This window comes from Lepus europaeus, chromosome 5 (assembly GCF_033115175.1).
Source record: "Lepus europaeus isolate LE1 chromosome 5, mLepTim1.pri, whole genome shotgun sequence".
NCBI lineage: Eukaryota > Metazoa > Chordata > Mammalia > Lagomorpha > Leporidae > Lepus > Lepus europaeus.
Genome location: NC_084831.1, coordinates 146904351 through 146917673, shown reverse-complemented (window position 1 = coordinate 146917673; position 13323 = coordinate 146904351). Strand labels below are relative to the sequence as shown.

Genomic DNA, 13323 nt, shown 5'->3' with positions numbered 1-13323 from the left:
CAGCTGGGGCATCAGCAAAGCTCCGGCCTCCTCCACCTTCCCACTCTGCCCCGCGCAGCCCCTTGGTGTGAACCTCACTGGCTCCTCCCTCCTGGGCACCTGCAGCTGTCCCCTGCAGAGGACAATGTCCAGGCGCAGGAACGAGGTGTCGAGATGCTCCCACACGTCGCTGTTCTGTATAAGAGAGCAGAGCCCATCTGGAAGCCTGCCAGCTGCCTTCTCCTCACATCCTGTCACCATAACCGTGTTTGTGACACATGCCCATCTGAAACCAGTAATTGGCAAGATGCGTAGAATTACTGTGGTCAGGTTGAACTGGGGAGGAGCCAGTTTCTCCGACACATATGGATGCAAATAACTGGACACAAGTGATGCTTTGTTAAAAGAAGAGAGGGACAGGAATGGGGGGGTTGGAAGGCAACCACAGTGTCTGCCCTGCTTTGTGCTTGTAATCTATCACCAATCCTATTGATTTGACCTCCAAAAGAGCTCTTAAATCCGTTGATCTCTCTGCATCTCCTCCCCTACTGTGGTAACACAAGCCCCAGCATCCTCCTGCCTGGACTGGTGCAGTAGCACCACAGCTGGCTTACTGACATACGCCCTGGTTCTCTCTAGGCTGTTCTCTGAACCAATCTCTTCAATCTCACCTCACCCAAAACACCGGGATCGTTCTACTGGGGTTGGAGTAAAGACACGTGTGCTTGCCTCTGCCTGGTGTGGCTGCCGCCCACCTCTGCACGGAACCCACACCTCCCTCTCTTTTTTTTCTTTTCTTTTTTTAACGATTTATTTATTTATTTGAAAGTCAGAGTTACACAGAGAGAGGAAAGGCAGAAAGAGAGAGATCTTCCATCCGCTGGTTCACTCCCCAATAGGCTGCAACAGCCAGAGCTGCACTGATCTGAAGCCAGGAGCCAGGAGCTTCTTCCGGGTCTCCCATGAGGGTGCAGAGCCCCAAAGACTTGGGCCATCTTCCACTGCTTTCCCAGGCCATAGCAGAGAGCTGGATCGGAAGTGGAGCAGCCAGGACTCAAACTGGCACACATATGGGATGCCAGCACTGCAGGCCGGGGCTTTAACCTGCTGCACCACAGTGCTGGCCCCCTCTCTTTTCTCTCCAGGGATCTTAGCGACTATTTTTCCTTGCCCCTCACTCTTGTCTTGTACTTTCCCACTACGATATTTTTGCAAACACAGTTCCTTCCGCTCTTCACTTGGTCAGTGGCAGAGCATCCCACAGGTCTTACCTGTCACTGTCTTAGGGAGACTTCCCCTGTCCACCACCAGGCTGCAGCCCACCTCTCTCTGCTCACCTGCCTGGTGTCACCCATGCTGAACTCAGATGGGAGCCATCTGCTGCCTGCTGCTTACAGTCTCTGAGACAGCGGCTCTGAGACAGCCCCTCCTCTGCATGGCTGGCCTCCTTGTGCAGTGTCTGGGGTGTCCCGGGACGGCTGCAAGTCTACCAGGGCTTGGTCCCTGCCAGTTGCACAACCATGTCTATCGTCACAGCCTAGCCACAGGGCTGGGTGCAACTCCAGCTCGTGATGGAAGAGCTGCAAAGTGCTGTGGGTATGTTTTCTTTCCTTTTTTTTTTTTTTAATTTTTGACAGGCAGAGTGGACAGTGAGAGAGATACAGAGAGAAAGGTCTTCCTTTTGCTGTTGGTTCACCCTCCAATGGCCACCGCGGTAGGCGCGCTGCGGCCGGCGCACCGCGCTGATCCGATGGCAGGAGCCAGGTGCTTCTCCTGGTCTCCCATGGGGTGCAGGGCCCAAGGACTTGGGCCATTCTCCACTGCACTCCCAGGCCACAGCAGAGAGCTGGCCTGGAAGAGGGGCAACCGGGACAGGATCGGTGCCCCGACCGGGACTAGAACCCGGTGTGCCGGCGCCGCAAGGCGGAGGATTAGCCTAGTGAGCCACGGCACCGGCCGGTATGTTTTCTAACCTGCTGCGCCATGCAGGCCCTCAGAGAGCAGGAGTTCCTCCTGTCCAGAACCGCTCAGCCCTACACTGCAAGCTGCAAACTCCAGGAGCAGCAATAGCTTTTCTTACTCACTGTTCTCTGTCTGGCACCTTCTGCAGTGCCCAGAGGGGAGTAAGTGCTGAAATACGTGGTGGTGAATGACAAACGGAACACAGTTAGCTCCAGGTGAACTTGAAAAGGCAGCTGCAGGGACCGGTATTACAGCAGTGTGTCAAGCTGCCACTTGCAAAGCCAGCACCCATTTTGGAGCAATAGTTTGAGCCCCAGCTGCTCCTCTTGAGATCCAGTTCCCTGCTAATGTGTCTGGGACAGCAACAGATGATGGCCCAAGTAGTAAGTTCCCTGCAACCCACCTGGGAGACCCAGATGGAGTTCCAGGCTCCTGGCTTCATCCTGGCCCAGTCCTGGCTGTTACAGCCATTTGGAGAGTAAAGCAGCAGGTGGAAAATTCTCCTATTTTCTTTTTAAATTATTTATTTGAACGGCAGAGATACAGACAAAGAAGGAAAGAGAGAGAGAGAGAGAGATCTTCCATACCTGGTTCACTCTCCAAATGGCCACAATGGCAGGGACTGGGCCAAGGTGAAGCCAGGAGCTACTTCTGGGTCTCCCACATTGGGTGCAGGGGCCCAAGCACTTGAGCTAGGTGCATTAGCAGGGAGCTGGATCGGAAGTGGAGCAGCAGGGATTTGAACTGGCACCCATGTGGGATGCCAGCACTGCAAGTGGAGGTTTAACCTCTATGCCACAGTGCAGGCCCCAAAATCTCTCTCTCTCTCTTTCTTCCTTTCCCTGTCTCTCTGTAACTATGCCTCTCAAATAAATAAGCTTAAAAAACTTAAAAAAAGATTTATATAAAAAGGCAGCTATGTTAAATGAAGACAATTTGTGAAGCGAAATTATCCATGTTTAAAGCATCTGGGACAACCTAACAAGCACAGATATGAAGGTGGAGGAAATTACTGTCTGTCTACCTGGTGGATGTAATGTAACAGCTGGATTATACACAAATTTGGAAAATATAATATAACGCTGAAGATGTCTCTATGTCTCTCTTTCTGTCTCCCCTGGTCTGCCTTTCAAATAAATAAAGGTAAATAATAAAAATTTAAAAAGAAGTTTTGGAATGATTGCTAAGAAATAAAAAAAGGGAAAAAATTCTAGTGCTTTCTGGCCTCTCCCCATCACCCCCTGGCAGCACACCCCTGCCCCCAGCCTCCTGCTGGCAGACCCAGCCCAGTCCTGGCAGTAGCTGTCTCTCCTTCAGCTTCCACGCCCGCCCTCAGGGAGGCCTTCTCTGAGACCCGAGTTTCCGAGCATCCATGTAACTTTTTCTACCCATGTGTGGTTAACACTCAGCCCTCTGAGCTTGTGTTCATCATTCTCCCAGCTGGACGATCAATCCGTGAGGGTGGAGCTGACACCCTGACCCGTTTCTCCGCCTCCCGCACTGGGCCCCATGTTGGTAGAGAGGACCCAGGGCCCGGTGTTGGCACGTGGCGAGGGGAGTGTGCGAGCGCCCTGCGGCTGTGTCGCTGGTCATCACAAATGGAGCGGCTTAAAGCCACTGCAGTCCTGGAGGCCAGCAGTCGTGATTGGGGGCCAGCAGGGCCCTGCTCCCTCCGAAGCCTGGAGGGTGGCCTTTTGCTCCAGTGTTGCCAGCAGTCTCTGGTGTCCTGGCAGTCCCTGGTGTCCTGTAGATGACTCCCATATCCTCTGTCCCATGGCTTCTCCTCCTGTGTCTTCTTTGTGAGTCCGTCTCTGTCTCTTCTCTATCAGGACACCTGTCATTGGATATAGGGACACCCCAACAGGATGATCTCATCACACCCTACTCACTAACAAGACCAAGTTTACAAGTGCTGGGAGCTGGAATGTCAGTGTATTCTGACTCAGGTTCACAGCCCAGCTCCTGCCTGTACCTGCCTGCCCTGCAGGCACTGTGGCTCAGTCCTTCCTGGCTGGGCCCCCGTGTCCATCACAGGCCCTGATGTCCCCACTGGAGGCGTGAGATACTCCTAGAGGGACACCAGCCTTTCAGTCATTCAGATTTCGGAGCAGGTGCGGCTTGCCTCTGGGTCTCTGGGATTCATTCTCACCAGCCCCTGCCAGCTGGTGAGAATGTGTGGCCACACCTCTGGGTGTCTGGCGACCAGAACTTTGAAGGAGGACTCCAGCACCAGCCACTTCCACCTGTGAGACAGTGAGGGCTTATAGCTGGGGTGGTATGTCTCCAGCACCTCTCTTTGCTGGCCTCTTCCCTTGCTGCGAGAGTCAGGGGAGCCTGGACATTAGGCAGGAGACACAGACTGGGGACTGAAAATCACGTGGGCATTTTGAATTGTCACTGCTTTAATGGTGGGACCCATGCCTCACACATAGAAAGTGCTAGAAAATGTTTTATTCTAAAAATAAGCCATGGGCAAGCATCTGGCCTAGTGGTTAAGATAACAGCCGAGAGGGGCCTGTGGCACTGGCATCCCAGATGGGCTCTGATTTGTATCCCAGCTGCTCCTCTTCTGATCCAGCTCTCTGCTATGGCCTGGGAGAGCAGTGGAAGATGGCCCAAGTCCTCAGGCCCCTGCACCCACATGGGAGACCCGGAAAGCTCCTGGCTCCTGGCTTCAGATTGGTTCAGTTACAGCCTTTGTGGCCATTTGGAGAGCAAGCCAGCAGATAGAAGACCTTTCTCTCTGTCTCCTTCTGTTAGGAACTCTACCTCTCAAGTAAATAAATAATTTATTTTTTTAAATGCCAGCTGAGATGCCTACATCCTACATCAGAGTGGCCGGGTTCAAGTCCCAGCTCTAGCTTCAGATTCCAATTTCGAGCTAATGCAAACACTGAGAGGCAGCCAGGATGGCTCAAGTAATTGGGTTCATGGATCAAATTGCCAGCTCCTGCCTCCAGCCCCAGTCCCTCTTCCAGTTGGTATGGACATTTGGGTGAGTGAGCCAGCAGATAGGAGCCCTCTTGTCTATTTCTCTTCATCTGTCTCTCTGCCTCTTGCATTGGTTTTAAAAAATTAAATTAGAAAAATAAACCAATAAGCCGTGTTCTCTGGAGCCTTGGAGACCATGGCTCCTTCTCACCTCTTTGTCATCGGCTGCGTCTTTTCCAGAGAGGTTTGGGGAATAAGACAGCTCTGGGTGTTTCAGGCAGGGCGTGCCCACCATTGCAGAGTGGAATGGCCCTGCTGCAGTCAAAGATGTGTGCAGACCCTGAACCCAAGCCACACCCCCTGACTCCAAATATTCATGGCTGCTGCAGCCCAGAGTCTATGTTTTGCAGCTCCCTAAGCTTGTGATCTGCAGGTTTATGGAATAAATACACAAATCCTACAGTGCCCGGGACGAGGATGACCTGGGTTTTCTCGGTCATTGAGTTGGTCAGGTCTCTTTAGATGCCTCTTACTGTACTGGCTGCTTTCCACATGAGTGGTTCCCTGGTGTCCTCCAGTCAAATGCAAGCAAGGGCTGGGATTTGTACCCAGAAACTTCTTTGTACCTGGCTCAGAACCATGAAAATAGCAGGTGCTCACACACGTGTTCCTTTCTTAACCGCCAGAGAAACCAGCCGGTCGCGGGCAGGGTGGTAGGGAAAGCTTGGCAGCGTGTTTTGCAAGCTTTGCCTATGCCTGTTGTGTACATACCTCCACCGCGCCAGCTGCAGGCCGCCTGTGTGATGTCACCACGTGCGGGGTTGGAAAGGGGCACTCACACAATCCGCTCCAGCAAGCCCAGGAATCTTCGGCATCGGCCTTGACATTGGCCGTCAGCTCTTCCCCATTTCCACATCTGCCTCCAAGAAAGACAGGGAGAGAGAAGGCAGCCGAGTCGGTGGGGCCCAGCTGGGATAGGGCCTGCCCTCTGGCAGGCAGTGTGACCCACCGGTGTCCCCAGGAGGCCCCACTCCCACCGCCTGCTCTAATAAACTCTAAACTCCAGTGATTTAAGTGAAAATTTCAGATTAACATTTAAATTAATGCCGGCCTGGAAATCTGCTGTGACTATGCAGTTAGCTTGTTCTCTGACCTGGGGCAGAAATGTAAAACGATCTGTTCACACAGAGCCACCCTGCACGGGGAGGTCAGAGAGGACACTCCCCCTTGCCCTGTCCGGAAGCCCGGAAGCCCGGAACCTTCCCGCACAGCTGGGGATCGCCACCACCCTGACAAGCTCTGCTCCACCCCCTGGGGGCGGGATTCCCGGCAGCTGGTCCCTGAGGGAGGGAGGCAGGTGCTGCAGCTTTCAGTGACAACCCCTCCTTGTGCTGGCTTAGCCTTTGCAAGGGGCTCGGCGACCCCTGGGGCTGCTGTAGGCCCCTGGGTTGGGTGAGCGGAGCATCTATTAAGAGGAGCCCTCAGGGTTAATACCTGTGGAAGGGAGGGTGAGAGAGCTAGATGCTGCCTAGGGTGTAATGCACAGGCCCAGGGACAGCCCCCCGGGCCCCACGCTGGCCCACCAGAGTGGCCCCTGCTGGCCCAAATGGCCGGGCCTCCTGTGCTGCCTTGCCTAGTCTCTGCGTGTGGGCTGCCCCAGGAGGGGTGACCATGGCCCTGAGGCCCGACAGCTGGAAGAGCCTGCCAAGTCCTCCGGGCGCTGACACAAAGCCTGTCCAGGAGGGGACATGGGCAGTGCCTAAGTGTCCGTCATGCCCCGTTCTGCAGGTCTCTTTCTCCTGCTCCTTCCCTGACTCTGCAGGCACCATCTCCTCAGCTCTAATGGAACCTGTGCCCTTGTAACTGCCACCTTGACCCCCCGGGGCACTGGGGGACACTCAGTGACACAGCCATCAACCCTAAGGAGCCCTGCCTGTGCACTCTGTCTTGTTGCCCCTGACTCCTGCTGACTTGGGCCAGCCAGCCTAGCCTTGCGGGCACCAGAGAGCCAGGTAGACCCAAATCAGCCACCAGCAGAATGAGCTCGAGGCTATAGCAGCAGCAGGGGAGCAGCCAGACCGGAGTCTGGGGCCGGAGTCTGCAGATGCAAGGGGCAGGAGGACATTGGGAGCACAGGGGGCCCATGCTTGCTGTCCCAGCCGGGAATTGCAGAGGGAGCAGGGGCGGAAGCAGTTGTGTGTGCCAGGCACGTACAGACCCAGACATTCCTGAGAGAACGGAAAGGCAGCGGGCTGCTGCCAGGCAGGTGTGGAGCCAGGGGCTGACAGTGGCAAGGCCACACCCTTTCTGTTGTGCAACACTGCCCTCTGTGAGCCAGGAGGAGGCGATGCAGCATCTCCATCTCTCGGCTCCATCAGGACTGGGCACCCGGAGGTACCTGGACCGGGACCCACCATGGTGCTCCAGCACCCTGCACGGGGACCTGCTGCTCCTTCTCAGGACGACATGCCGTCCTCTGAGTTGGCCTCCTTCACTGACCATTTCTGTCTCTGCCTCCCGCTGTCTTCCTTCTCACATGGCAAGGGGTCAGAGGTGTCCGAACATCCCAGCCCTCTCCCCCGTCTCTGTCTGGCCTGACTCTGAGCTCTTTGCAGGCATGCTGTGTTCTTGGTGGGCTTCAGGCACCCCCAAGGGCTCCCCCACTGCAGGCAGCTGACAGGGAGCATCCTGACCCTGGGGCAAAAGGTGCCATTCTGTCTGCCAGTGGGTGTAGGGAGCTCGGAGGAGCAGCGACCTGTGTCTCTCTGGTTCAGGTGGAGGAATGCCAGCCAGCGTGCCACAGAGGCCTGCCCCTGGCAGGCCCCCAGGATCCCGGCCCTTCACAGGTCACTGGGCTATCTCTCGTGGTACCCTAGTCCTGAGCTTGGCCAATGGCCACACTCCAACAGTGGGATGGAGCAGCAGGGGCAAAGGGGGAGGGCTGGCTCTTTCAGAAGACTCCAGAATGCATGATTTTGGAACCAAGGTGCGAGGTCTGGCCTGGCCGTAAGCTCTGTCCCTAGGGAAGAAGGAGGGGGAATGACTGTGGGGACAGCTTTGTGGCCTCTGTGTGCCACAGTCAGTACACATGGTGAGTGCTGATGGGGATGCAAAGACATACTGCTGGATGCCTCTGGCCGTGGCCTGAGCAAACCGTCTGTCTTCCTGGCTGTGGCCTTGGAGAACCAGGCTGTTCTACTGGAGGCTTCTGGGCTCTCAAGGACTGGGTGCCCCTGACTGGATGCACTGGCCAGTCACAGGTGATCACAGCTCTCTCTGGTTGAGGCCACCAGGCTGCAGGCAGCAGAGTCAGGACGGCAAAGCCTGAGCTCCGTCTGGCCTGCGTGCGCAGATGGCGGCTCGGAGCCGCACTGGGGAACCAAGAAGCCCAGGCGTCGTTGCTCCGTCTCCACGAGCTGCGTCTGTGAAACGGGGACAGCACTAGGATCACCCTCGGGGAGCTGTATGCTACAACTGTCGCATGACCCGCCGCGTCACCTGGAAGGCAGGGACCTTCCTGCATCTCGTCGTAGCCACTGCAGGCCGTGCCATCAGCCAGCGCATTCTGATACACAATCAGAAGGGAGTGCAAAAAAGTACAGTGCCCAGGTCAGACTCTGGGCTGTGAAGGTTATGCGCATACAGTGGCTTAAATAAGACAGAAGCCCTGTGCCTCATTTAACAGCCAGGTGCGCGGTCGAGACCGGCGGGCAGCCTTTGCGTCACAGCCTTTTGCACGTGGGCTTCCTCCCACCTTGTTTCTTAGCAGGCTTCAGGTGACCCTGTCCACAGGCCGGCCACACGCAGGGCCTCCAAGGTCAGTTTCCAGTTCAGCCAGCGCACGTGGGGTCAGAGGCCGCTGTTTGTTCAGGTTTTATTTCTGAGAATTCAGTCTCAGGGCCACACCTAAGTTGTTCCCAGCCGGGCAGCCTGGGAAGAGAAGAAGGGGAGAAGGGACCCCAGGTGCCAGCACTAGGTCCACAGCCCAGAGGCAGTCAGCCTCAGAGGGTCCCTGGGGATTTCAGCTCCAGCAAAAAATAGATCTTTGGGGGTTTTGGACAAACGTTTTCCATAATGCAAGGGCTACTGGGGTGTCGTTAGTGCAACCAGAGGGTCTTTGAGATGTCTGACAGATGCAGAGTGTTGAATATCTTCCTTTCTTTAAAAAAGGTGTATTTTATTTTTATGAAAGGCTTTATTTATTTGAAAGGCAGAGTGACAGAGAGAAGGAGAGAGGGAGAGAGAATCTTCCATCTGCTGGTTCACTCCCCAGATGGCCTCAACAGTCTGGACTGCACCAGACCGAAAAGGCACATTTCCAATGCAAGGTAAGTTGTATGCAGTTTTGAGGCTGGCACTGTGGCCCAGGAGGCTAGGCCACTGTTTACAATGTCAGCACCCCATAGCAGAGTGCCAGTTTGCATCCCAGCTGCTCCGCTTCTGATCCAGGCCCCTGCTAATGCACCTAGGAAAGCAGCAGAGATGGCTTGGGTACTTGGGCCCTCACCACCCCCATGGGAAACCTGAATGTAGTTCCTGGCTCCTGGTTTCAGCCTGGCCAAGCCCTGGCCATTGCAGCCGTCTGGGGAGTGAACCGTGGGTGGAAGATCTCTCTCTCTGGATCTCTCCTTCTCTTTGTCACTCTGCCTTTCAGATAAACAAACAAATAAATGTAAAAAAAAAAAGTGGGCGCAGTTTGCAAAGCCAGAGATTACAGAAGAGAACACAGAGAAGACCGTTCTCCCTGCAGCTGTCCTTGACACGTTTCAGAGGACAAGCCTCCTCCAGGTTGCTGGCTCCTGTCTCGAGCCATCGAGCTCTCGAGCTGGGTGTGGGGGCCGAGGGGCCTTCCTCTGAGCCCACCAAGAGCGCTCGCTTGGGCTCTCCTCCCCCTGACCACGGTGGTCTCGTGTCTTGTTCAGCATGCAGGGCGCTGATGGACGAGGTGGAGTATGACGTCACCAAGGCTCGGCAGAAGAAGGCCAAGGTGGGCTCCTTCCGCATCAATCCTGACGGGACGCAGGAGCGGAGAAAGGTAGCGGAACAGGCATCGTGTGCAGTGTATCATTGCGGATATGGTAATTACGAACCATTTATCCAAACAGCAGTTGGTCTTAATCTTCTAACCTTTCTCTTGTTCAGGGTACCAGCTCTAAATTGCTTCCAAGTCCTGGGGGACCCAAAGTAATCTTTAAGCTTGAAATTGAAGTATCTCTCTCAGCACCTAAATTTGTGTCTTGTCAAGTCGGAACACATTTCGGCACTGTTGTTCATCGGAATAAAAATAGCGCTTCCATGGTTCTTGGACGAGGCCAGCGGGGGGCCAGGGAGGCGGAGAGGGCAGTTGTAGGGTCGCCCCTGGGCACTCTGCCTCCCGCCTCCCTCCCAGATCTGCAGATTTCTAGTGCACAATGCCGAGCCCCAGCTCCCAGGATGCACTATTGACATACTTGCAAGAAGACCATTCCAGAGGGGCTCACCCGGAGGGTTTGATGTGGCCGGAGGGCCACTGTCAGGGAGGTCCCTGGGAAGCACATTGAGGGGACGCCTCCTCTCCGAGCACCCAGCTGACGAGCGCCCCAGTATATTAGACAATTTCAGTGTCATCCAATGTGATGCGGGATGAGAGAAGTTGTTCCCCAGCGGCATCCACCTCACTCAGAGCTGCACAGAACTTGGCTCTGGACTGCTCCCAATTTGCTTTTGGCTTCTGCACCCAGCTTTCGCGCAGCTTGGGCAAGGTGCACAGGCTGTGCATGGTCCACCTTTGTACAATTGTCTTCACAGTGGAGGAGGGTGGGGCAGGGGTGGAGAAGGAGTCACAGGAGGATGCCGGGCTGGGTTGAGTTGTGGAGCTGGGCGGGTCAGGAGTTTAATTCACCTAAGTTATGGACAAGGGGGAGAATGTTCACTCGCTGGGAGCTCAGGGTCTCGTGGAGACTCACGACTTCCGGAAGCAGCTCTGGTAGTTTCCGTAGGGAAGACCTCGTGTCGATCCACCGGCAACTGTGCTGCAGGTCTGACACCTGCATCTGGGGTCCAGATTGCCTGTGTGGTCACCTGGACACCACCTCCACCTGATCCTCCCCCCGACCTGGCCCCTGACCCTCAACCGGAAGTGGGATTCTACTGTCAAGCAGGGCTGGGAAGCACATGTGAGTGTGTGTGTGTCTGTGTGTGTGTCTGTCAGTGCGTGTGTCTGTCTCTCTGTGTGTGTCTCTGTGTGTGTGTGTCTCTGTGTGTGTCTGTGTGTGTGTCTGTGTGTCTCTGTGTGTGTGTCTGTGTGCCTGTGTGTATCTGTGTGTCTGTGTGTGTGTGTCTGTCTGTCTGTCTCTGTGTCTGTGTGTCTGTGTGTGCATCTGTGTGTATGTGTCTGTGTACTCTTACTTTGGTCGCTTAAAATGTAGGTTAGCTGAGCCATTGTTGGTGTTCCTGGGCCAGGAGAAGGGAGCACATCTTTCTCTCCAGGGTCAAAGGGCACAGGAATGTAGAAGAGACTGGGCACCTTCGCTTGGAGGGCAGGGGAAGGGGCGGAGCCTGGGGAGCCGTGGCCAGGAGGAAAGTGACTGCTCTTTGTTGGCGTCTCCTGCAAGATGGCTTCCAGTCAGCTTCTGATTCTGCTGGAGACCCCGCAAGGTGACTCATCCGTGTCCTGCCATGAGAAATGAAGAGTCCAGTTCAGCGGTGCCTGCAGGGCCCATGGTGAATGGGCGCCCGCACCTCACTCTCGCGCTGCCTCCATGGGGCATTGGGCCCAGGAGTCTGTGATCAGGAGGCCTGGGCCTCCCAGGGTGTTTAATTCCAAAATGAATTTAAATTTACCTGGAGAAAATAGGCCACTGTCCTCCCCTGCCTTCGACTGTCTGAGAAATTCTCACTTGGAGGCTGTCAGGTTGCAACAACTTTTCAATAGCTTTAAAGGGATCACTTGGCTGCCTTCTTCAGGGTGATCTCACAGTCACAGCTAAGGAGGCTTGCCCTGCGAGAGCCCCAACAAAGGCAGTAGCTAAAAGGCCCCTTTGGGGCTGACTATCTCCCCCGTGAGCACCAGCGACCCTCACCCCTCTCGGGAGTCGTGTTGGAGGGGCGAGGGTGGCAGTTAACGGCTCCTGGGCAAGACACAGGCCCTGCTCTCTGCACAGGTACCAAGCAAGACCCAGGGGACAGATCTCTCTCTGACCTGAAGCTGGCCCCTGGGCGGGCGAGAAGGGAGGAAAGGGAGTCGAGAAATGCCGGGAATGATTGGGAAAGAAGCTTCGTTTATGTGAATCGACATCACCCTCATGGATGCTCACAGGTCCTCAGCGATACGGATTTTGTGGGGCAGCCATAGAAAGAGAGATGTTGGAAGCCCCAGCTACCGGTCCAGCACAGACCTCCGTGTTTACTGGCTGGCTTCAATGGCAATGTGCTCCTTCTTGGAAAAGAAGAGGTTCCCTTCCCATGCATGGTGCTTCATGATAAAGGCTTCTTTGCACAGCAAGCGCGAGGAGGGAGCGCGGGCAGGTGCACTCACTGAAGGCGGGGGTTCCGAGAGCTGCCTCCTGCTGGTGACAGGAGAGAGACTGCTCCTGCTGGCTGCGTTAGTGGGGAATGTTCTCACTTGACATTTCTCCTGCGTTATTATAAAGCTGTGTTTGTTCACCAAAATGCAACCAGCACTTCAGCATCAAAATACTGAATTCTTCTTTCCTTGTTTTTTTTTTTAACAAATTCAATTAATAGTAGTTTCTTTTTAAAGATTTACCTATCTATTCGAGAGGAAGAGCCACAGACAGAGAGAAGGAGAGACAGGATGAGAGAATCTTCCATCCACTGGTTCACTCTCCAAATGACTGCAATGTCCAGAGCTGGGCTGATCCGAAGCCAGGAGCCAGGAGCTTCTTCTGGGTCTCCCACATGGGTGCAGGGGCCCAAGCACTTGCGCCATCTTCCACTGCTTTCCCAGGCCATAGCAGAGAGCTGGATTGGAAGAGGAGCAGTTGGCACACGGACTGGCGCCCACATGGGATACTGGCGCTGCAGGCGAAGGCTTAACCTATGAAGCCACAGCGCCAGCCCCAGTAGTAGTTTTAGTAAAATACACTGAGCAGCGTGGCACAAGACGATTTGAAGGTGGCTGTTTCATGTTTGATTTTTAAGCAAGTCTGATCTACCTCCCTTAACAATTATGAAAGTCAGACCTCAGAGTGAGGGTGGAAAAGTGTTCTTTTCTCAGACGGGCACTCAGGTCTGGGGCCACAGTCATGGCTCACGCTTGCTTTGTCTTGGCCACGGGGTACAGAATGACCAGTTCCTTGTGCTTGTTACTAAGTAGGGGCCCAGGAGCCTGAGTGACCACATGGGGTACGAAGCCTTCTCTTGCTTTGGCTAACTGTGAGAATAAGGCCAAGTTCTCTATAAAGCTTGGAAAGTTCAAATAGAGAAAATTGTACTAGTCAATGAGAACTG

The 13323-nt window shown here is 54.8% G+C and overlaps 1 protein-coding gene across 5 annotated transcripts in view; it reads left to right on the top strand.

Moving 5' to 3' along the window:
• CNPY1 (canopy FGF signaling regulator 1) overlaps positions 1-13323 on the top strand; it is a 123205-nt gene that overhangs the window by 74923 nt on the left and 34959 nt on the right. For 2 of the 5 annotated variants that reach the window (XM_062192920.1, XM_062192923.1), the window contains exon 2: positions 9795-9907. The exons of 2 other annotated variants lie outside the window; for them this stretch is intronic. In XM_062192920.1, coding sequence (XP_062048904.1) covers positions 9809-9907 — 99 coding nt within the window. In that variant the 5' untranslated portion in view covers positions 9795-9808. Of the gene's footprint in view, positions 1-9794; positions 9951-13323 lie in introns of those variants that run through there. One more of the 5 variants, XM_062192924.1, reaches the window with a different exon arrangement.